The 25,320-nt window shown below is 41.3% G+C and overlaps 1 protein-coding gene and 1 long non-coding RNA gene across 3 annotated transcripts in view; one reads left to right on the forward strand and one right to left on the reverse strand.

The window, feature by feature from the left end:
* Positions 1-82: 82 nt before the first annotated feature.
* Positions 83-9,970, forward strand: ETAA1 (ETAA1 activator of ATR kinase). The gene is made up of 6 exons (XM_052673814.1): positions 83-354; positions 1,926-2,063; positions 2,656-2,732; positions 4,248-4,366; positions 4,702-6,773; positions 8,719-9,970. The coding sequence occupies exons 1-6, from the start codon at positions 126-128 to the stop codon at positions 8,838-8,840; spliced, it is 2,757 nt and encodes a 918-aa protein (XP_052529774.1). The 5' UTR covers positions 83-125; the 3' UTR covers positions 8,841-9,970.
* The window catches only part of LOC128076344 (uncharacterized), a 166,403-nt gene continuing 143,072 nt past the window's right edge, over positions 1,990-25,320 (reverse strand). Inside the window, exon 3 of one of the 2 annotated variants that reach the window (XR_008204357.1) lies at positions 1,990-2,095. This is a non-coding gene — a long non-coding RNA (uncharacterized LOC128076344). The remainder of the gene's footprint in view (positions 2,096-25,320) is intronic. The other variant, XR_008204358.1, reaches the window with a different exon arrangement.

Raw genomic sequence — 25,320 nt, forward strand, 5'->3', positions numbered from 1 at the left:
CGCAGGACCAATGGTGGCCCGGCGCGGTGCAGCGGCGACCAATCGGCGCTGTCCCGGCGGGCTGCCCGGCAAAATGGCGGCGCCGGTGGCGGCTCGGTGGATGCCGCGCCGCCGTAACGCTCGCCATGCCTGGTAGCCGGCGGAGGGAGCCCTGCCCCAGGCTCACCGCCCTGCGGGGGCGGAGCGGCGGCGAGGACGGGCTCGGCCGGCGACGGCGGCCGGCGGAGCGTCCCGCGGAGGAAGAGGCGGCGGCGGCCGGCGGAGGCGAGGAGGGCGGCGCGGGCCGCGGCCTGCCCGCCAGGGATGCGCCCCGGCCGTCGCCGTCGCGGGAGGCGGCGGTGCGCGGCGCGGCAGGTACGGCGGGAGCGGCCTCGGCTCTGCCCGCCCGTCTGCGCGGCGAGCAGCTCCCCGCGGAGGGCAGGGCCTGGGAGGAGAGGAGCCGCGACGTAGAGCAGCTCGCAGGGTGCATCTGGCGTAGGGATGGCGTGTTCTAGAAGTTTTGCAGGCGGTTCCGTGTGAAGAGCAGGCTGAGGCAGCTGGGAGCTTGTTGTGCGCAGCTGTGTCCTTGTTGTTATCAGCCCCACCTGGAGAGGCACAGAGACGTGTGGATGGTGCACCTACAGGGAGTTGGGACCCAGAGCCTTTCAGGGGCCTGTGAGTGTTTCGACCCAGACCAGTGTTATACAGTCTTTTACTGTGTGAGACACAGAGTGAGGCGGAAAAAAACATAGCTCTACATAGCATTTCATTAACACACAGTACTCCTTCGGGTAAGAAGATAGGCAGTCCTCATATTTAGTGTTAGATGCTGGGCATCCAGCTGTCAGCATCCTGTCATCTGTATGTGATATCACCATCTTGTCCTGCATTAACTGCAGTGGAAAGAACCCATCCTGTAAGTAAAGAACCTCGATGACTGTGAGTTTGTTAAGTGCACCCTCAGTAAGGTTGCAGATGACACCAAGTTGACTGGAAGTGTCGATCTGCCTGGGGGTAGCGAGGCCCTACAGAGGGATCTGGACAGGCTGGATAGCTAGGCCAATGGGATGAGGTTCAACAAGGCTAAATGCCAGGTCCTCCACTTTGGCCACAACAATCCCAGGCAACGCTACATACCAGGCTTGGGGCAGAACGGCTGGAAGACTGTAGAGGAAATGGACCTGGGGGTATTGATCGATGCTTGGCTGAACATGAGCCAGCAGTGTGGCCAACAAGGCCAGTGGCATTCTGACTTGTATCAGAAACAGCACTGCCAGCAGGAACAGGGAAGTGATTGTCTCCCTGTACTCAGCTCTGGTGAGGCCGCACCTCGAGTACTGTGTCCAGTTTTGGGCCCCTCACTGCAAGAAAGACATTGAGGCCCTGGAGCATGTTCAAAGAAGGGCAACAAAGCTGGTGAGAGGTCTGGAACACAGGCCATATGAGGAGCAGCTGAAGGAGCTGGGATTCTTCAGCCTGGAGAAGAGGAGGCTCAGGGGAGACCTCATTGCTCTCTATAACTACCTGAAGTGAGGTTGTAGTGAGCTGGGGGTCGACCTCTTCTCTCGTGTCATTAGTGATAGGACCAGAGGAAATGGCTTCAAGCTGCACCAGGGGAGATTTAGGCTGGACATAAGGAAATACTACTTTTCTGAAAGAGTGGTCAAGCACTGGAATGGGCTGCCCAGGGAGGTGGTGGATTCACCAATCCTGAAGGTGTTCAAGGAACGTTTGGATTTTGTGTTGAGGGACATGGTTTAGTGAGAGCTATTGATGATGGGTGGATGGTTGGACTGGATGATCCTGTGGGTCTTTTCCAACCTTAGTGATTCCGTGATTCTGTGAAAGCATCTCCATTGTGCCTCGCCCTGGGTCTGTTAGATTCTGAGTTTCTTCACCTGTGTGTTTGTTATCGTTTAATAAGGATCACGTTTCTGTTTACACAGAGCCATGTTTACATAAAACTCCAAAGAGATCACTGAGTAGGAAATCCAGAATACCCACCTTCAGCTCACCAATTAATGACACTGATATACAGCAAGAAATCTTTTGGGATCCTCATTCACCAATTGCACGTGGAATAGGTAATATTAACAAAATTCAGACTTCAGGGTGCCTGTCAAGGGAATGCAATTGCAATGTATTAGAAGAAGGGAAAAGACTCTTCAGCAGGGTCTCTTGTGACAGAACAAGGGGAAATAGTTTCAAACTAACAGATGGGAGATTTAGATTGGACATAAGGAAGAAGGTTTTTACAGTAAGGGTGGTGAGGCACTGACACACGTTGCTCAGAGATATCATGGATGCCCCATCCCTGGAGACATTCAAGCTAAGGCTGAATGGAACTCTGAGCACCTGATAGTCCTGTAGGTTTCCCTATTCATTGGAGGGCAGTTGGACTGCATGGCCTTTAAAGATCCCTTCTAAGTCAAATGATTCTGTGATAAAAGTCCAAATTTATTGGAAAAATGCCCCTTCTTGTATCGTGACAGCACCTGGTGAGTCCAGAGGTGTTTGGTTTGATTTTACTTTTATTAAAATCCCCCAGATTCCTCAGTACAGTGTTATATGAACTTCGGACTTCATCAAGTGTAATTTGAGCTATAATGAACTTTATAAATTGTAAAGTTTTGCCATTTTTTAAGTTTTTTTTTTTTATTATTATTATTTTCTTAGGCAAAGGAAAAACCAAACAGCTTACCAGTAGATGTGCAGTAGAAATTTCAGAAATTGTTAATAGGATTGCTCCTCAGGTAATTGTTACTTTCTAAAACAATGCTCTGTATATGCAGTACTGAAACAGAACAGTGCTTTTACTGAAGGCTCCCTTTTAGTTACAGTAGTCTAACATACATGGCAAGAAGCAAGTGTGCAGATAACTAGAAACATGTTTATAAAACTGGCTTGAATTATAATCATAAGCTCAACATTTGACTCTTAAAAAAACAAGATGTATGAAGAAAGTGGACTAGTTGCAGCTGCATTTAGGAAGTTCTACTTGCAGAACTCAGCTTATTGCCCCTGATCTTAGAAGATTTATTGTGGTTTACATATCCTTAATCACTTGTGCATTAAAAGGTATAGTTTCTTCACATACTGGATTTACTTGGCAACATCTGACTCGGATATCTAAGAGAGGCTGCTCAATGCTATAAATGCAGTAAAGCTGCACCATTATTCTAAGTAATTTGTGTTTTTTACTCCAAGGTCCACACTCTTGACGTCTCTTTCTGGCTGTCAAACTGACATCCACAGCCTGCAAAATGAAAAGAAGATAGTCTTTTAATAGGAGTCTATTGTTTGTATTGTACTAGATGGAAGAAGAGAACTTGTCATTCCTAGTACAGTCTGTAGAATGTGGCGTGCCAAAAATGCCTGTTTATTTGACAGAGCCATTTAAATGTATTTGCTATTTTGAATATTTGTGAGAAAGGAGAATTAAAAATCATTGATAAGGGATGTCATTTCCTTTTAAATGACTACAGTTCTATAATGACTATAAATGATATCATACTGGGTTTGCTAATATATATTGCTTGCGTTCTTTTTTTCTTGAAAAATGAAACATACTGAAAACTACCCTGATAGTCAGTGAAGTTCAAATTACCTTTGTTGGCTAACATGCAGTCACTCCTCACATTCAGTATTTGGCTCTGGCCCTGTACTCACTGTACTGCTGCAGTGGTGTATCTCTTGGATTTAGGAATTCAGATCCCAGCCTGAATGTTGAAGCTGTAAAAAGAGCTCATTCCATTTCTAAACATCCTTGATTTCTGTTTAAAGGCTCCTTTCTAAGAGTTGTAATGGAAGAAGTCAGATTTTTTTTTCCATACAAAATATGATCTGTTTCAAATTCTTCCATCTGTTAATGCTGCTGTAAGTGGATAAAGATAAGGGTATCTTAAGTAGCTTCTTACTTGTGTACTAAAGTAAATAAACTAAATCACAGCTTGTAATGTGAATATTGCTGATTATTCGTAAACCTGACTGGGAAGCAAATATAGTATTAGATTTAATCACCAAACTAAAATTCAATTATTTTAATTGAAGTTTCAGCATTAAATTGATACAATTAAACTGATACAACTATCAGTTGACAGTGTTGGAGTAATCTTGCTTAGCTTGTATTGGTTTAGCTCCCATCCTTGGCTTTCAATAGATTTGATCCAATTTAATTGATTTAGTAACGTTAACTAATGCAAGGTGTGTGCCTAGTCAAATCCTTATCTGAAATCAAATTGCTAAGCATTATAAATCTAATCATCCAGGATGAAAAAGCAGCCTGTAATGAAGGCTCCCTTCTGGGGACGTGGATTGGTGAGGATGCTATTCCCTGCACACCTGGAGTAGTAAAAGTGCGAGCCAGGACAAAGTTGTGTTGTACAAGGTAAGTCAGAGTTTTGCCTTGCCCATTGTAGCTGGGTTTTCATGTAAAAAGGCTATGTGGTGTTTCAGTATGCATAGTGAGCCATGTGGTTGTGTATTAGCATACAGAAAGATTTTAACTTTGCAGTTGCTATCTTGTTAATTGGGTGGTTATCACTGGGAGTTATCTAAAGGATTGCGTGCATTGAGAGCAGCAGGATTCAGTCTTATTCTCAGTAGTTGTTAAACTAGTGAATAAACAGCATATAGGGTAGCTTAGCTGAACTTAGCAAAACTTTCTCAATAGGTCTGATTCTCTTCTCTATTTTATTTTACTTTTGTGTTTTATTCATCTAGAGATCTAAAAATAAAAAGTCCTGAAGAGGAGCTCATGAAGTTGGCCAAGGAATTTGATAAAAATCTGGTAGAGCTAGATGCTGTTCATGAACAAGAGAAGCTTAGTCATGGCTTTATCCAGACCACCTCCGAGTCTTTAAATGATCACAAAGATGAATCAAAAATCAAGAACCTGAAATCGCTCCTTGATGAGGTTTCTGCAACAAGTACTGCTCTGTCTCTGAAACCAGTTGGAGAAAGCACTGGCATCCCTACAGTAGAGCCTTGTCAGTCTAGCAGTCAAAAGTCTATAGACCTTGAGGCTGAAATAGCCCTTCATGCTCTTTTTGATTGTTCTACCCAGAAGTGTAGTGGACAGTTAAGCCAAGGGCTCTCAGGTATTTCTCTAAATAACAGTTTCTGTGAAAACAAAAGTATCTTGGAGATTGACCACCTTCCTGAGCAAATTAAAAACGTGCAAAATGGCAGATCAGGTGCGTGTCGAAAAGATACCCTACGTGCACTAGGAAGTGTGAAACAGGCTTTTCAAAAAACTGATACTCACATGCTGACAAAAAAAAGTTCTTCTTTGAAGACAGAATTGGTGGTCTCCAGTAAGCCTGGAGTAGTTAATGATGATTTTGATGACTGGGATACAGACTTTTTGGCAGATGACTCTTTTGTGATGCAAATAACCCAAAATCCCGAGTTGATAAACATTGAAGAAGCTCCACCAATTCCTATAAATCCATCTGTGCAGGGTTCCAGTGATGCCAGCAGAACAAAGGAAAGAAGTAATTCTACTTCAGTAATTTGTTTGGAGAGCGTACACAAATCTAACAGTTTCCAGTTTTCACCTTTGAAGCATCCTAGTAAAAATGCACAAAATGTTGCAAAATCTCTTTCTTTACAAAAGCCTTATAATAAGATGGAAAACTCAAAGATGGCAAGCATGGATTCTGCTTGGAGAAGTGCCCCCAACAACAATTTTAACTGTATTCCTGTTTCAATGCAGTCTCAAGCGAAGAATGGAAATGGAACTGTTGAGCCTAAAGGTAACCTTGTTCCTCTTTGTCCTTCAAGATCTCATTCTCGTAGACCTCAGACTGAAAAACCAGGGAATGACACACATGTTGTTTTCTGTGAGTCAACCAGTGTTTCTACCAATACGAAACCTAATGTCAATACAGGTCACTTAAATCCAGCTGAAATACCAAAGAAATGTCCTCTGTCATTTGATGACTGGAATGAACCAAAATTCTCTGATGAGGTTTTAGACATGTTTTGTGAATCTGATAGTCTTTGGGATGCAAACTGCGAGGACGATGAATTATTGTATCAGGTATGTGATGATGTAGAAAAGCAGACTCAGAACCACGAAGTTAAACAAGGAATCGAAAGAACTAAAACAATACAAGGAGCCAGTATTCAATCCAGATCAAATGCTGACAGTGGCTTTGCAGCATCTAAACCAGGACTATCTGATCACCCCTCAGCACAACAAAGAAACGCACAGCAGGATGGTCGTTCACTAGACAACTCTAGGAACTTAAGGGTTACACATGGGCTGACTGCAACAGGGCACGTAGCAAACTGTAAAAACGTACTGAATCCTCTAACAGCCACCTCTGGTACTTCAGCGAAGAGTAAATACACACTGTCAAAAAACTATCATCAAGCTGCTTCCGAAGATACTAGAAGGAGTGCTTCAGGAAAATGGCACAGGTCAAACTCTGTGCCGGCAAAAGAAACTAGTTCTGAAGCAAGCCCAGCTAATGCAATAAACATTTTTTGTAGCAAATCGTTAGAGAGCCAGCATCTTTTGTATAATGCAGGAAAGATGCCAAATAACAGTTCTGGTAACAGCATGTCACTTCTGCCTTCAAAGTTTAAGTTTCGAAAGACTGACAGTTCTCAGAGAGCTCTTCATGTAGGGCCTGAAAATCCAGGGAGTCATTCTGGCATTGGAATTGCTCTTCAGGGATTGGAAGGAAGTAAGAATCAGGTGAATGTGACCTCGCACAGCAAGCCTGAAAATACAAAACCACCTTTCAAGAGGCACCTTTCAGAGTCTTTTGCATTGCCTACATCAGGTGCGTGCCTTAGATATTGAATCACTGCTGAACTGCTTTTCTGTTGTTATTTTTTTCCTCATTGTGCACAGGAAGTTACAGGATAAGTTTATACCATGTTTCAACTTAAAATAGATTTCAATATTTATCCATTCAGTTTAGGCAATAGTAAATGTACTAATGAGAATTTGGAAGTTGCTTTCTCCAAACTTAAAACTGTCTTGACACATTTCTTGAATTCCTGTAGTTAAGGACTTTTCTTTCCTATTTTTGTTCCGCTTCTCAGAAATCTTCATACTCCACAGGCACTCAGAACCACTAGAATCAGGTATACTCTGATGGCAGCACTCAGCATACTGTGCTCTGAGTTACTTCAAAGCATTTTGGTACTCAGTGAGTGCTGTAGTGCAAGTCAGTGCTTGAATTAGCAGTATGTATTGGGAAAAAAAATAAAAAACATTAAAAATTATTTATCTCAGCCATGATTTTAAAACCCCGGTTTATGGTGAGGCAGGGAAAAGGCAGCAAATGATACAGAATGCCAATTTCTTTTTATTGTATGCCTGGAAATTGGAACCTCGAATCATTCTGAAACCGAGGCGTGTATTGTTATTTGCTCTGTGACCAGAATTGCCAGTGAAATATTCCTTGTGTAATCAGCCCAAACACTAACGCTTCCTTTTATTTACCCTCCCAGATGGTCACTAGACCAGACCATTTTGAAGTGGTCTGCAATATTCTAAGCACTGTTATTCGCTAGAGGGATGTGGAACAAGCCAAGTTTCAGTCAGTCCTCACTTTCTCTTGACCTAATTGCTTGGTAGAGTATTTATTAGTACTAATTTTGATAAAATGGGCCTTTTGAAGTGTACTGTATCAACCTCAATTGCTAGGAAGTGCTGTTATAAAAACAAAAAGTAATTCCTGGAAACCATCAGCCAGCATTATGTAAAGAAGCACTATTTTATCTTTTCTGTACCCAGCAAAGAAGTAGACAAATGGAAATAAACCATTTTGGATGGGAGGGGGGGGGAGTTAAATCGTCATTCTGCAGAATGCTTTAGAGAATGTATTTATGAAATAGAAAGTGCTCTCTTAGCTTAGATTTTATTTCCAGAGAAACAACAGAACTTTCCTCTATCTTAAGCTGTTTGTGAAAAGACCTTGCTGCAATGGAAGGCTGGGTATTAAGCAGTCATTGCAAAAACTAATATGTAATGGACATCTGTAAATCATCTTTTCTTAAGAATCAAATTGAGCCTTTGTTGTGTTTATCCAGTCTGGAAAACTACTTATTATGAATACATTAATTGAAAATGGGTGCATAAAAATGGTAAAATTCTTGACCTGAAGAATGATGGGAGCCTTCCTGTTGGTTCCAATGAGGTCAGGATTTTATTGTACAGGAATTTATAGTTCTGTAACACAACATATAAAATATTACGTTTAGCTATCATGTTCTTGTCTCCTTTGACAATTTTTATTGCTCCTTCTGACCTTTTTTCAACCTTTCTGGTTTTATTTGTGTGACACCTGTACTATATCTGACCCTGTGTCTATACCATCTCGATGCCCATCTCTCTAACTCACTAAATTGTAGAGCCCTTTTCATTCCAATAGCCTTAATTTTCTTAACCCACTGCCGTCTCCTGTGTTGACTCCTCGTGTCACAAGGTTCACTTGAAGGGCAGCCAACTAAAATTTCCTTGAAGCAAATGTCTGCACCCCCCCCCCATACCTTCATTGTGAGGTAGTAATCAGCAGCACTGCAAAGGTCATGCATCTTATCCCCCTTCTGCCCTGGGGACAGGATAGATGGGCTTGGGTGCCTGGCATGTCACAATAGTGTGCTCTTGCTATGTATCTTCACACACTGAAAACAGATGAGTTGAAATAAATATTGGAAAAAACAAAACAAACAAAACAAAAAGTTGTAGGGTCCTAAATGTATGTTTTTTATTTACAGTGTCTATGGTGGAACAGAAACACAGAAAATGTTCTCAAGAAGAAATTGAAAGAAAAAAACAAGAAGCTCTTGCAAGAAGGAAATCCAGAATGCAGGCGTTCTTAAAAGATGCTTCAGTTTGACTGGAGTTTCTAAGTTCTTGGGAGGGCAAAGTTGTAACGATGGAAGGCATTTTAAACTGCACCCACGGTTGCTGACAGCAAGCTTTTCTTATTTCGTGATGGAAAAAAAGATCCCGATCCCGAGCCGTTACCAGGATATCAGTGGCATTTAGTCTTAATTAAAACAAACCTGTGGGAAACGTGTAGTCCCACACTGTCCTCAAAACAATGAATTTCCAGGCTTTTTGAGTTCCCATTCTGTTAGGCATTGAACTTACATGCTCTAAAAATCATGACCACATGAAAAAAATGGTGCACGCTAATAATTAAGAGGCTTCAAAAATGGGCTGTATGTATTTTGGCTGCATTTCTTTCACTGGAAATATTTTAAGCTAAAGGATGACACTCAAAGCACACGCAGACAATGCAATGCTTGTGTTTGCTCTCAAGGGAAATTTCTAAAGTTTGAGTTAAAATAAGTGCAAACTAAAAAAGTCATAGAAATGAATAGATTTTGGAAGCCTTGATCTGTTTGTTACCTTTAGGCAAAAATAGTGCATGGTGAAGAAAGGGTTTTATATACAAATTTCATGAGGTGAAATAACAGCAAGGGAAGAACGCTTTTGTTTTTAATTTCCTCTACGAAGAGATGGAATTGTCCTACCTAATAAAGCTAGTCCATTTTTGTTTCTTAACGTGTGTTACAAGCTAATTAGAAAGGGAAGCCTATGTCATTGTACCAAGCTGTAAGCAATACAAAATACACCAGGTGAAATGTCACCAACTGAGAATCAGTTCAGCATGATGGTTATACATATTCTTCAAACTGAAGTCTGTTAAAACATAATAATGCAATGTCATGTCAGCTTAACGGGGGCTGATAGAATTCTCAATGTGATAGATGGGTGCAGAGCTCAAACTGCAAAAAGTGCCTGTGGGTAAGCTGTGAGATGTTTTTTAACTGAGGGATGCTTACATGTAAACATGTGACACTATGAAAAGTGACTGTGATTTTCTTTGTAAATAACTAACTTTGAAATGTACCAAAGGTCAGATGAAGCTTTTGGTTTCTGTTAAATGTACCATTTTTGTAACTTTGGAAAATGTAAGTATTGTATATTTGTAAATTGTTATTAAACTTCTTTTTTTTTTTAATATTTCTCTAGTGTGTTCTGAAAAATACTGGAGAAATTGGCGCAATGGGAATTCTCTATTGACTTTACCTTACAGTTTTGTGTTTTATTCAGTTACTCTACGCCTCACTTTTCTACCTATAGTGGTAGCAAACCACTTCCCGTGGTCAGTTTAAACTAAAAATCCTTTCCATAGGATGCTTAGGTGGTTCTAAGCATGACCATCTGCAGTTGGGTCCTGGAATAAATACTCTGCTATGTTGTTTTTCAAACTACTGAAGGTGCTTTTGTATTAACCACCATCGTTGGTGCTAATTAGTGCATTATAAAAATCAAATCCTGATGTCCACCAAAGATCATATTGGTGCCAAATGAGCATTACTTGCAGTTTCTGGCTGCAGTTCCCTGTCCTGCCAGCTCCAGCCGTTGCAACAAATGATGAGTTGGATCAGCTTCCTGAAAAAGTTAACCCAGAAAAAATGGTTTCAGCCTTTCAGAAAACTTCACCACAATGACACACTTAACAGATCAGATAACATAAAATAGCGTGCTGTGGAACCTCTGCTGGCAGTGTTCTAACAGTTCAGATTTGCAGGTCCATATGACAGACACATGAAACCCAACTAAGTCATGGTTGCAAACATTGTATTTATCCCAATAAGAGTTTGATGATGAAGGGATCTCAGGCACAGGCAATAGTAAGGCACTGGGGCTGTCCTGAAATGATGCTGGTCTGACCCAGCACTTGCTCATCCTGTTACTGATCTGACCATCCCACTTGTCCTTGGAGCTGCAGAAAAGACCTTAGTGCACAATGAGGGGAATTCTGTTCTTAGAAGAGATATGCGAAGAGCCCTTTGCAATTGGAGGAAGATGCAATCAACCTTTTGATGAATTACTGTCACTTGCTTACCTGGTCACTTCCTATGTGCTGCATAACCATGATTGAAGGGTATTTGCTAGTAAGCGTGAAACATCTTTTTGACAGTTTACAGCTCGTGCATCTACTGCTCTCCCCCATTAACATAATCATTACAGTCGGGCTTTGACTTCTTTTCATAAATACCTATTTTTTGGCATAGATGCTCCAATGCAAGGCCTTTAATTTGGCCATTGTTAAACACTGTTTTCCAAATAGAAATCACAAGTTTTTTGGGATCGTGGTTTCTTAACTGCTATCAAGACTAAATAAGATTCTTCTGGTCACACCCTTACTATCCCAAAATGCCCTACTGTATCATCTTCCAATTAACAAACTAAAGAGTCTTTTTGTGACTTCGTGCTATTAGAAACAGAGAAATTGTTTCTTGGTTTAAAATTAGAACCTTTCTATACCACTTTTATTGGAATCTCTGGTCAAAGTGAAAAGCAATTACAGTTTCATTGGTGGACTCAGTGAAGGCAAAAGCAAGACTCATTTTGGCATAGGAATAACTACAAAGAATATCAACATCTACAATATCAACAGCAAAATTCCACCTGCTAGGTACTTTTATCTCAAAAAAGAAAAAAAACCCACCACATTCATATCCTTCCTAGAATACTGAACACAGAGCAGCCCAGCAGGCAGAGCAGTGAGGGCCCTGGGTTTGCTCAGTGCAGAGCAGAGGAGCTGAGGGGAGGCACCATGGTGGCTGCAGCTCCTCACAGGGAGTGGAGGGCAGCAACGTCGGGTTTGGGTGGTGCTGCATGGAGCCAGGGGTTGGACTCAGTGATCCTTCCAACTTGGGATATTCCATGATCTTAAGACATGGCAGTGGGCAGGCAAGAGCTCAACCTAGCCTAATCCCACATTGAACAAACAGCATCGTAGGGGTACAGCTACCCCAATGGGCACAGGCCAGACAGAGAGGGCAGCTCAGACTTCAGGTGCCCAAAGTGCCTTTCAGTTCTGTGCTGACAAAACCAGCCATCAGCTGAACAGAAACTGCAGGGCTGTGGTGCTGGGCCCAGCCAGCTGCTGTGATGTGCATGGGCAGCTTGGAATCTACGTGGACCAGATGAGAAGCACAAAACCTGCATCCTTCCTGCTTGCTGCCCTGGTCCACCCCTTCTGCTCACCCTGAGGAAGGAAGGGGAGAAGCAGCCCCACAACCCAACAGATTCTGCACATTTTGCTCGGCACCCTTCTTGGCAACCCATCCATACTGCGTGTGCCAGCCTCAGTCATGCAAGCTCTTGTCTCACTGCTTGCAGGAAACAACAGTTCTTCATTAGGAAAGTATCTACATGATTGCAATTAATTAATACACATGTACGTGTAAAAAGTTTGGTATTTCAATAGCTGGCATTCCGCTATGAAGCCACATCTTCCTCCAGGCAAAAAGGACCTATACGAATAGTAACAACAATCTTAAATACAACCCAAATTAAATTATGACTGTCATGTTTCATTATAAATTAATTTATGACTGTTTGCTTAAGGACTCATCTTCATTTCATTCAGAGCACAGTAATTTTTACATGAGCAATCAGAAGGCTTCAGTTTAAATGGAAATGGAAATCCTGTATGTCCCCATACCTGAGTATAACTTTTATTTCATGGGCTTTGAAATAATCTTGCTGTGAGGGATGTTTCTCACTAAAATACAAGGATTATCTTTTTCAGCTAAAACCTGTGCTGATTTTTTATTTTACATAGACAGGTATAGTGGAGTAAAGAACCTATTCATCATTATTCTTACCTATATCTAAAATTGTATATGTTAGAAAATACATCTATTCATACACAACCTTTCAGTTCATGCTGGTGAATGGACCCCGTTTAAAGCATTTGAGAAATTTGGTGACTTTTTTTTATTGCGTTATTTATGTCAGATTTTCAAAGAGGCAAGAATCCAGCAGCTCTCAAAGTTTTGGTCTACAAAGCACAATTAATCTTGGGGCTGCACTTCAGGAATGTCAATGTAATCTTATACTATGTGCACCACTTATTACATCTAGACCTTTATACCCAGAGGAATAACATAGATGAATTCATTGATTATATCTTTTTTTAAGCCTAAAAAGAGCTACAATTTGTCAGGAAAGAATAGCTGGAAGCAACAGATAGTGACCTAAATAGTAGAATTCCAAAGATAAAATAGAAGAAAATGAACACAAATGCTTCATTGTTTGAGAGCTGCATTGTTTGTACCACACTCCAGTGAATCCAGTGTTCGTAGAAGAGGCCATAGCAGATAGAATCTGTGGAGCTAAAAATGACAGCCTGAGTAAGTAGCCATCAAGGATGAAGCCAGGAGGACTCCGGCAATTGTGCTGTAAATCATAACTGCAATATTTGCTCAAAGCTCCGGTTCCTACGCATGCTTGTTTTTGTCAGAACAGTCAGAAAAGTCCTGCCTCATAAAACACTTAGGAATACCTAATGTACTGTTCTCGTGGAACTAAATATAAATTTCTTTGACTATTGTCTGCGTGTAACGGCAGCATGGCAGCCTGCAGACCATTAAGGGCCTGATTCTCCTCCTGCTGCAATTTCCTTCCAGCTCTGGAGGTAATGGAGTGACTCAGGCAAGCAGAGAATTGAGCCTATTGCATTTCATTATTGTAAGTAGTTCTTGTCTTTAGCACATAAATCTACTAAAACAGCACTGCGTTTATCAGAAATTGTTTACGCACATTTTTTGAAGTTTCTGATGGAGAAAGGTTGCATTTATAATACAACTGTTAGGAATCTTGTCCTGTTAAGGCTTCCACGTCAGACTTCTTGCCCCTATACAGAAGATTGGAGCTATCTCCTAGGTTTCAAATTTACATTCACTTCTGGTTTAGTTTAGTTCTTAAACTCAGATATTTTCTACGGCGTAAGTCATCCACTCCTGACATTTAAGGATATGGCATTTGATGTGGTAAGGCTGTGCAATCTGTAATCTGTAGACGTTGAGGGGGATATCTGGCCTGCCTTTGAAGGAGGCGTGCAGGGTGAATGAGAAAAGCAAGACCATATATGCTGTACAACAATCTATGCATGTGAAATTTATGAGAGGCTCCACATCACTGACAAAAATTTATAGAGATAAAGAAAGTTTGAGTAAACTGCATTAGAGTGTCAAATCCTGATAATATAACTCATTAAAAAGTCTATCTAAGTAACAGTTTTCTAACAGATAACCACACAGATATGAAGAAAAGTTGGAGGACAGCCTGCAGAAAGAGTTATGGAGGTGAGTGGAAAGAAATTTGGAGATGGTTTAAGATAATGTCAATCAGAGCAGACCAGGTAATGACAAACCCTTTTTTCACTTTCTTGAGAAAGTCTGAGGCTCTAACAAAGCTACATAAAACACCTGTTAGTTATAAAAATGTCAAACAAGCATACATTTGGGAGATGGAGAGACTCAAACAGTCATGCAAGGAGAGAGAGATTCTTGGAAGACGCATCGGATATATATGTCATCACAGCAATTTGCCTGTCCACGTTCCAGAAGAATCACAATTGCTTTTGTGAGCACTGAAAGTAATCAAGCCTGATTTCTTACAAACTAATTAAGATTCTAAAAGATGAATGTTGCAACTGAAGATTCTTCAGCTGAGTCATTTATAGCATGAGAATGCAGCATGGATACCCAAGTGACTGGTAAGAAGGAATGCACACCTGAGCTTTTCTGGAGATAAAGGGATTTTTTGAGACTTCCTTTTCCATCAACTCTCTCTGTTCCATCAAGGTTCTAAAAACCATCATTGTTTTTTATATTCTCTAAAGGACTCCTATCTCCTAGTCTGCTAGTGAGATTTCCCTATTCCTTTCATTCAATGGTAGCGTTGCACTCATGATGTCTTCAGCACATAGAAATAAAGATTATTGCCAGCCTCCAAATTTGCCCAATTTTCTTTATTCATAGGAAGTCTAGGGGTTCACTAGTTAGTAAAGAAATCGGATATTATCTTTGACCTAGGAACAGGAGAAGGAGGGAGAGGGCCTGAGGTTTCCATCCCCCAACAAGCCTTGTGCAGTACCTTGTGCCTTTCTCTGCACTTCCCCCAGCTATCTCCAGGCTGGCAGAGGCTGTTGTCAGTCTGGCTCCTCCATCAGCTGAAACCACCAGCCCAACCCTCTTATACGTATGCATGCACATTTTAATTAATTTTCCATTGCTGAATATTCATCAGATAAAATGAAGAAGTAAATCTAATTCTAAAATGATGCTGGCTTCGATACTTACTGCAACTTAATGACAACTTTAGACAAGAATTTAATTATGCAGAGCCAAAATGCAACCCACATTGCATGAATGTACCAGGTGACTTATTTTAAGGAGTAATTCAGAGTGTAACTTTTAGACTGCTCCTCAATATGCACTTAAATCAAAACATTTTCGATGATGGAGCACATTCTTCAAAACTGATTACAAAAATAGCCACCTCACTAATGGAATGATTTTATGTGTTACAGTATAAATAACCTGTGAGGACACTCTTGGGAAGTTACACTGTAATTTAGCACTGTTACAATCAGAAACTGCTAAGGAAATATTTTTTCTTTGACTTGGACCTACTTTTTCTCCTTTATGTTACTTAGAAACAGTTTTGTAAAGGACAGTTTCCATACCAAGCCCAGAAAGGGCATTGAAATCTCATGCTCTGTGACAGCACTTCAGGTGTTGTCTACATGCAGCTGCTGTTTAACTGTAACAAACTTCTTTCAATTTAAAAAGTGGCTGTCACTATGCCCTGACTAAGCAACTTTAAAAACAAATAAGTTGGCATAACACACTTGGGTGGATGAGGAACTAGCTTTGTTCTGGGACCTCAGTGCTTAAAGAGACAGATGTGAAAACACAGTGATCATTCTATGATTCTGCAATTCACTATGCAACTATCCTGTGTGGTATCTTTTTAGTGGGCACAATTTGCATTTGGAAATCTTCATTTAGGTAAAAGTATTTGTATTACAGATTATTCCAACACCACTGCGAGGTTACACCAGGCATATGCTTAAGGATACTTCCACTTTATAGATAGGCATGCCATCTTCTATGAGCTCCAAAGGCATCTAAAGAAAGATTTACACCCACCCTGTGTTGCAACAGCTCCAGAGGAACTCTAACTAGCCAAGAGTAAATAATGCCCATAACTGAAAACGCTGAGCAGCACCTCAGCTGGTGTAAATTGTCATAGCTGCTCTGTGGAGCTGGGGATGCTTTACACGACCAGAGGATTTGTTCCTCTGAATGCACAGGACATCAGCCTCCAATACATGAAATGACCTTGTGCAGCAGGAATGCACAAACTTTCTTTTGAGCTCAGTGGGAAGCATGATTTCTAACTCCAGCCCCACAGGTGTGCTTCACCTTTTATTGCTCAAGATGGGTATTTGCAATGGCCCATTGGGTAGCAGAGAGATGTCTTTTTAAGGTCCTTTCTAAGGCACATTCTGAATGTGGCTGGAAATATTTACTTGCTGCTGGAATTGCACAGGGTAAGCCACACATATTCTCAGAGCTCATAGATAAATACAGCACTGCGTGGTCATCTGCTGCACTGAAGGGGTCGTGAGCCTTTGATTAGGCCTGTATTGACTTAAAGGCCCTTCACTCTTAAACAGAATCATTTCATTTCCTGTAGAGGGAAAGCTTTATTCACTTTCAACATTTTGGCACGTTGTACTTGAAAGCAGGCTGGGAACCTGGATCGGACCCCTCCAGTCATGTTTCTGTAGCTCTCACCACTTCAATTCTTCAGCTCTTGACCTTGTCCAAACTGTATCACGACCTTGGTGCAACAAAGTCCTTTGCAGAATATAGGATATATCCATCTGACCTGAATTTCCAAAGCCAAGGGCAGCCCTGAAGGAACTGGAAGGTGACTCGCTTACCTGCAGCGCATCCACACTCTTGGCTCACAACTTAGACAGCCTCTAGATCACGATGCTAAAGTGTGCCACATGTTGAAGCAAGAGCTCTCTATATCATTATATATACTGCCTATACCAGAGGGATTATTTCTAATAATCTCACTTAACAGCCCACACATCATTATGTCTGTCCTAAGGAGCTTAGCTGTCACCCCCCCTCCTTTAAATTCAGCTGGGTGAAATTGGTAGAATAAAACAAAACCCTATGCAAAAAAATCGTCCTGCTCTATAAAAGTCCCTGAGACTCTCTTTCTAACTCCAATATAGTCATAGCCATAAAATCTCACCCAGTAAAACCCCAAGTTCTGTATAACAACTTCTTTCCTCGTCACAACAAGCAACTGTGAGTGCCAGGAGCTCCTAGCTCTTAACGGAATTCTTTCTAAACAGTATAGAGATAACAGGTTAGTTGTATAGCTGGCAAGTCCTGCTTTCAACTTTTCTTCAGGCTTCACTGCATGAACTTGTTTTTTGCTTTTTTTCCTTCCCCTAAATTGATGATTTTACATCCATACACCCCTGTAATGTACTGCCCTGAGTACCTCCCACACACTACAAATGCAAGGCCTGCGCTGCTCTCTCATCTCCACTGGTTCCAGTTTGCAAGGTGCAGACATCTGACTTCTTCAGAGCTGCTACTGGCACAAGAGAAGAGATTGCACTGAGTGCCCCTGGCCATGTCACATTTCTGGCCTGCTGGTGCGTTAAGGCCTCTGTCTGACTGAGAAAAAGGTGCACTTAGAAGTTTAGAGGCAAGTTTTAATGAAAGATTTCAGAAGCAAAAGAAAAAATTGTTCTTGGGTGACATTAAAAAATGCCTCCTTGTCTATGGAATGGCATCAGCAGAAAGTGCAAAGAGAGGAGAAATGAGACAGAGGAAACCTGTAAAAGAGAAGAATGGGAGAAGCAGTTGGCTAAATGGAGTACAAATAAATAACAACAGAACTTCAAGCAATACATTTCCAAGGGTTTTTTAATAGCTTGAATTTGTTATAGCAGGCAGTGGAGAATCTAGGAAGCTGCTGGCTGCGGAGTGGTACTGTCAAGCAGCAGTGCAGGTGGGAGGGAGGACGTAAGGAGAACCTGCAGACATCGACCTTCAAAAATGGGGGTGGCCACAACATTTTTAGCTTGGCAGCGATGAAAAAATCGTGGGAAATAGAAACAATGGCAAAAGGGGCAGCAAGGTGTGAGAACTGAGCATCCTGGAGACAGCTTAGGAGGTGATGTCACAGAACTGATAAAGGAGATGGCATCTGAAAATCAAGAAGAAATGCTAAGTAAGTGACCTTAAGAATTCAAATCACTACTGAAGTGACAGTGGGATGTATGGCAGCAGATGGTTATGAAAGCCTGGATAAGAGCATTACTGGCAGACACAGAGAGAGACAGAAGGCCACGTGCACTGGGGACTCTCACACAGGTACCTCTGCTTGGGCAAAGAGGTGAGCAAGTAGCAAAGGGAGCACAAAAAATCAAGGAGCCATCAGTAAGGATGAGTCTTCAAAGCAAAATCAGAAATGAAAGAAGAGAATTACAGAAGTCAAATGTTGGGAGGGAGAGAACAAGATAAAGATGGCAAAGATTGACCTTGGATGGCACAGGAACTTGAAAAGCTTATTTATTATAAATGAGAGGCAGCTAAGAAAAGAGAAGGTATTTAAGATAATGGGAACAAACTAAACCTCTGTGAATATGAAGATGAATGGCAGGAGGAGATCAGTGGGTTGTTACAAAGGCAGACTGCATTGCAGGAATTTTTCAATATTTTTCAATATTTGAATGTTTCAATGTTTGAAAACAGTGAAATATTTTTTCAAGACAAAGGAGCAAGAGCATACTTGAAAGCAGAGAGTCTAAAAAACAGAGTGGTTAAAAGAAGAGAATAAAAGAAGAACTGACAGATCATGGAAGACTTTTGCACTGGGTCTGGAAAATCATTGTGAAGAAGTAGGAAGAAGAGAGAAGGGGAGGATAGAGCAAGAGGAAGTGGAGATCTTCTCTGGGCTTATTTACTCTGTCCTTACAAAAGAGGACTTGATCCTGGCATGGGAAGGACAGAAGTTAGCAGCAAAACATTTCATTAGTCATGAGCAAACACAGAGGGTTTGAAGCTCCCAACCCAGTATGAACATCTGCATGAGGGGCGGCTCAGTCTCTGGAAGAAGCCCTGACCCTATTAAAGTCAATGACAAAACTCCTGTTGCCTTCAACAGAGCCAAAATTTCACCTTGTGTCTATGGCCATTCCACTGAGACTTCCAACATGAATGCCAATTAGTGCCAGTTTCAAAGGTGACATTCGTGACACGGATACTCGCTCCGCTGGGAGATGAGCTAAGATTATCACACTGAGTTTGCATAGACCAGAAAAGGTAAGTGTGACATTCCCTGTCCTAACAATCAGCTGAGGCAAACAGATGCATGCACACAGAAATAGCTCTGATTTTTAGTATTTCCAAAGCATCCTAAAAATCACATCGTTATTGATTTCAAGAAAAAGAAATAAATATGTATGAATTAGCAGCTCAGCCTCTGTGTGGCAGGTCTAAATGAATCCATTAGTATGTTAAAAGCCACACATAAAATAATGTTTAATTTATTTAAAAAGCAAGGGGTGAGCAAAAATTCTAAAAGGTAAATTGTCTCATTCTTTAAACTGAATAAGCAGATAAAAATGAGGATAGTGCATTACTGCTTAGAGGCTTTCAGAAGTTAGACTTATACAACAGCCACTGTTAGCACCTTCAGATTAACAGTTCAACAATCATTGGAATATTAAACTGAATGTGTCATTGTAATCTTGTAAAATACACGTGTGAGCATTTTCTCTAATATCTGGATTGGTCAGAGATGCAAGCAGACAGCATAAGGCAGTTCTCAGAATAGTTACTTTCACATGTCTAGATCAAAGCCCATGCAGCCACCCTTACGATTCAACACACAGTATTAATTCAACCTCCGGATAACAGCAAACTCCTCCCATTTTTCTGACCTACACCAGTTCTACCAGTGACTGCACTGAGTCAGACCTGCAATTTCCAGTTCAACTGTCTCACTTACGAGAGTAAACCTGGACTAACTAGAGGAGAGAGCCTCACTTTTGTATTTCATCCCAGTGCTACGTATATCAGAATGTTTCCTACTGGGACTAATCTTGATCTCCCATTCTGCACCATCATTTCCATCTAAATATGTCACCTGCACCATTTAGGCTTAAAGGAATAAAGGAAAACCACACCAGTATACCAACAGCAGTAATATATGATGAGGAGCAGATCAGCCACATTTCAGACCCCAGGAGACTGCTGTTTCAAGGCAAATCTGTATCTCATTCTAAGCCAGCTTCTGATTAAATATGTGATCGCATCAGGAAGTCACCATACTGCTCCTCCTGTGCACATGTTTGCACGCAGGCATGGCCTGTGAGCAGCTGACAGAATGCCTGGAGGAGCCTGAGTCTGGCAGAGCCCAGGGGCTGCAAATCCAGCCTGAGAGTGCGCTGGCAGCTCTGCATGTGGGAGCTTGCACATCACCTGCTTGCACTGTTCCTAGCCCTAGGAAATGCACTAAATCTTTCAGACTATCCATGCCAAATTCATCAGCAGCTTTAAAACGGAGAAAGAAAAACACAGAGCATATATTTACTGTTCCCATTATGTAAAATGAAAGAAAAATGAGAATGCATAACAAGGCATCAACTCACTGCTCTTCTGCCACAGTGTGGAGTAAGGCTTGCTCAACACCTCAGTGCCATTTATGTGTGAGCCTGTTGCAATCACGACTAACATGAGATGAGCCATCACCTCAGCCTGCCTCACACTGTGCCCACGCTGCTCTGTGTCTGCTCAGCACACAGCTCTTCCCCATCTCATCTGCAGTCTTCTGCAAAAAGCAGTGGTAGAGTAGAATCGATTGATTTGGTGTTGTATCAGTGTCAACACCAAACCAAAGGACGCCAAGAGCTGAACACGAGCCACTGCAGTGCTTGAAAGTCAGGCTCAGGACCAGGCCAGCAGAGGAGGGAGAAGGTTAAGCAGCTCAAGAGCTTTTCCTCACAAAGCCTCGGGCTTGGAGGGTTTCTCTTATCAAGACATGGAGTTGTCCATTCCAGCAGAGGGGTGAAGGGGGGCTGCTATGTTTGTGTGTTGAGTGAGGAGGAGATGGGTTTCATTAATCTTAAATGCCTTTGCAATTCAAGAATTGTAGCTCTGGATCAGTTCCTGTACTAACATGATTAGCAAATATTGACTTTTGAGTACAATAATAATGTGTCATCTGAAACCCTTGATAAGTAACTTAAGTACTTCCTTAGCTTGCATCTTATTAAATTAGATGAGGTACAGTTGAGACACATTACACAAAGCCATTGAAATGAGAAATCAGACCTAAAGATTTTAGCAATGATTGATTAAGAAAAGTCCAAAGTTACAATACAGGTGAAACGCTGCGGCCCATATTCTGATCTCCCATCCACCACTACAAATACAGATTGCCTTGCTCTAGTATTTATACTAATGCTAGTGAGCTAATTGGCATCAGGCAATTTGTTTCAGTATTTGCTAACGTGGGTATGTTTTCTTTGGAAATCTCTGGCTTGAGGTGAAGTCACTTTTTTCCATTTTTGCAATACCGTAATTCTCATCATTGTAACAGAGGTAAACATTCCCTATTTGTGACTTTTTGACATGCAATCCATCATCTGATTATACACAAAGGCCATAGAATGTCAGTTTTATGGAAGGTTAACTGACATGGGTTTTGAGCTTTTGAAGTTAATATAAGGAAGAAAAAGAAGCACGTCACACTTGCGTGCCTGTGAATATGGTAAGTATAACATACTCAAATCTGTTCATAAGGTTTAGTTTAAAAATGTGTACAGCAACTCAACCAAGAAAGGAGTTAAAAGATGTGATACTCCTCAGATGCAACCTGACAAATCTTACTTTATTGATTAGTTTTCAAAGGCAGTGCAGTGAGAGCACTACACTTACAATAGACTTTGGAATGAGGAGGGGGGGGAGAAGAAAGCTCCAAATGTCATCAAAGCAAATGGTCTGTGAATGTTGCTTCAAAGCTAGTCATTAGTTGCCAGGGTATTTTGCCACAAAGCTTGTAAAGAGGTTTTCCTGGAGGGGAAGGTATGACAAAATGCACTTCTTGGCAAGATGACTTCTGCTTAAATAGCAGGACACATTAATTCTTGCTTGATACATAAAATTAATTAGAGGATTAACATCCTTTATGAAATTTTGCCAGAGATTTTTTCCTTTTTACCAGGAATAGACCCCAGGCCTTTTCTGTACTCTAATGAAATTGCAAATTGACTTGTGTTCAAATGATGCTTGACTAAAATGAATAATTAAAAATGTATTGCTAACAATGAGATGGGTCAGCTGATCTTTTCAAGGATTAATTAGTTTCAAGAACCATCTTTCTCATGTAACATAGCAAAGGCCACTGCCAGAACACCTTTTTTTTTTTTTTTTTTTTTTTTCATACAGTAGTTCCCCTCAAAATCAATGGAGACCCCTTCCATTCCCAGCTACCCAAGGTTTTATTCCAGATTCAGTCTGCAGAGAGTGGGCTTTTCTTTACGGCAAAGCAGAGAGGGGCTACGCCTGAAGGAGTTGATCTGTTATTGTATCTAAAATCCAATGATCCCAATTCCTCTCTTTATTACAGCCTGATACAAAACCAAGCTGAACTGGTGGGAGTCTCCTGGTTATCTTCATTATGTTTTGTGTCATCGCCAGGAAAGTGTGCTACTCTAAGTCCCAAATACCTCCACGGAGATGAACAACGGCACAGATCTCTACAACTGAGAAAGGAGGAAGGATGAAATTTTCCATAGCTCAACAAATAAATGGAAGAAAACTAAGACTCAGGAGAATAAGGAAACCTGTGATGTACGCGTGCATGGTCTTTCATAAAATATGTTGGGATTTGCTGCTCTCCGACACGAACAAGGAGGTTCAGGAGCTAGGAAAAATGACTCAACATAAATTTTTCAGAAATAGATCAGGAATCCAATTCTCAAATTTTTCAAAAGTTTGAAGCATAATTTCCCATAATATAATCTCCAAACGCACCTATGCCGCTAATTACTTTCCATTTTCACATCTGCCATGAAAAATCCCACTGAATGTCTACCCTTTTCTCTACATGCCTTTGAAAATTGGCTCCGGGTACCATTTGTAAAAGTGACTTGTATACTGTGGCATCTCAGCCTGGCTGAACGCCACACAAAGCAACGTTTGGAGGTTAAGAGCAAGAAGTTGGAAAAAATGCATTGCTGCCGTGATTCCATCCTTTTTGGTTTTTGAGTTAGTTCGTTTTGAGCTGATTTGGGTATATTTGTGCAGTGCTGCTCTATGCTGCGTAGAAATTTTCTCGGGTACTTTGAAAACGTAACCTTTAACTTCACGTAAGGCGAGACTTACAGAGACATAAAGGTGCAAAGGGAGCGGACGATTACAGCTGAGGAGCCAACTGGTAACTTGCTGCTGACAATCTTTTTCTGAGGTCTTTCACTTTTAAAATATGAAATGCCTGCGTTACTTCCCCAGTGTGTGCAAACAAGCATGTTTCATTTCTTAAATTCCTTAATCGCCTCCTGTGTTTGTAAAAGGTCCCTTTCTGCGATGAGAATTTTCTTTAAAAAAAGGAACCCTGACATTCAATTTCAGTGTTTTCTCAAAACACTTTCTAATTCTCAAAACGCTTATTTCTACTGTACATGTCTCTGAGTTCCTGTCTCCGATGGATTTTTCAGATGTGTTTTATGTTGTGTGATGATGTTTCTAATTTGGGTGATGAAAGGTTAAAAGATACGCCTGTATGAAATTACCCAGTGGCTCCTGTGAACTAACATCATATCTTATTGAGTATGATCACTCTGTCATTTGCTTTGGCTACGGCCAAGGTTTCAGATACAGTAGGAGTACACCAGGATCCCCAGAGCCTACTGCAGAATTTGGAGGGGGGCAAAACCACATAGTTTCCTTGCCTAAGACTCGCTAGTCATGTGTAAAGAGACGATGCTCTGGAAAATGTTGTTTTTCTTTGGCTGCCCTTTAGTCAGATCTTCTCACTGCTGGCATTGTGCAGAGTCAGCTTAAAAGGTGTATTTAGCATTGAGGGATTTGGTAAATACTGCTTTATTGTGCTTCGTACTCCCTACAGGGCATTCTGAAGAGATGAATAATAAGTGTGAACAGGAAGAGCAAGTTTCCAGTCCTGTCAAATTAATTAGACCAGTGTAGACTGAAGCGAGGCTTGCCGTTAGGTAGGTTGAAAACAGGCAAAGGGAATCACTCAGGCATATACAAAAGTGTTACCCCACTTCTATCATTATTGTTTCCTTTTGAATCAGATACAAAATGTAGCTGCGTTTCGTTACCCACAACAAAACCACTCTCAAATGCTGGTCACATAAATAAAATAAGATGGATATGCAGAGCTGTGGCAAAATCCCCCTGCTGTGGCAAAGGCAAAACTTGCCAAGCAATGACGCTGCCCTTATAGCTGCTGTTTGAGAAGTGTTTCCTTACGGTATTAAGGGAATTAGCAACACCCAGACTTAATGTCATTTAATTCTGCAAATACATTTCAGAGCTTGACTCAGCTCCCAGCTATAAAGTAGTCTCTCTGATTTGCCAGCCGTGATCTTCATGATTTTTGGAGACTTGCATTTTTCCTTACAGCAGCCCAAAAAAGCCATTCTTAGCCTCATTCCTGGGCTCCAGTCTTTTCCTAAGTCTTCTCAGACAGTCATCAACATAGGAGGTAAAAATGGGTCTGATCCAAATCCTGGTTTAGTCAGTGGAACAGATTCCTGCTGAATGAAGTGAGGGCTGGATAAGATCAGTAGACCCTATTTTTTCATTCCCTGCCTCGACAGGAAGGATCTCTAAGTGCCCTTCCAAGCTCTGGTATGAAATGACTCAAAGCCTGCTTCTCCTGGAAAATACTCCCCAGACCAAACAGATCATATGATAAGAAAATTACTTCCACCTTTATCACAACCCAACTTCTTTCCCAGGTTCCCCTGGAAAGCCCTAATTTTGATTCCCCTTCAGTTGTTTGTGATAATTATCCACGTAATAAATTCCTCCCATACTTTGCGTGGGCACTTGCTTTGGTGCTTCCATACATCCTTGTATCTAAGTCCTTCCAACTGTTTGAGCATTTTAGTACTCTTCTGTGATTTCAGTACATAAATGCTTCTTTCACAAATGCAGCACATCTTGCACAGAGATGTGAACTGCTTTACTCAGTATAACACAGCAGCTATCTCTAGGGACAAGAATATTTGGGTGGGATTCACTTGATCCTTGGCATTAATCTCTCTGCACTGCTCTTCAGCAGAACAAGATGGCTCTGGGAGGCTTCTAAGGAAATCTACAGTGACTGTGAAGGCTGCACCAAAGACATCTCTCCTTACATGATGGGCATCAGGCCCTTGGAAATGGGCATCTGGAAAGGGAACAAATTACGTGCCTAACAAAATT

The sequence above is a fragment of the Tympanuchus pallidicinctus genome, unplaced genomic scaffold, assembly GCF_026119805.1.
Source record: "Tympanuchus pallidicinctus isolate F22 unplaced genomic scaffold, pur_lepc_1.0 scaffold1, whole genome shotgun sequence".
In the NCBI taxonomy this organism is placed as follows: Eukaryota; Metazoa; Chordata; class Aves; order Galliformes; family Phasianidae; genus Tympanuchus; species Tympanuchus pallidicinctus.

Excerpts from the sequence above, each read along its gene's own strand:
- ETAA1 (XM_052673814.1), top strand. The coding sequence starts at position 126 with ATGCCTGGTAGCCGGCGGAGGGAGCCCTGCCCCAGGCTCACCGCCCTG. Across the intron at positions 2,064-2,655 it reads ACCAATTGCACGTGGAATAG|GCAAAGGAAAAACCAAACAG; the intron begins GTAATATTAACA and ends TTATTTTCTTAG. Across the intron at positions 2,733-4,247 it reads TTAATAGGATTGCTCCTCAG|GATGAAAAAGCAGCCTGTAA; the intron begins GTAATTGTTACT and ends CTAATCATCCAG.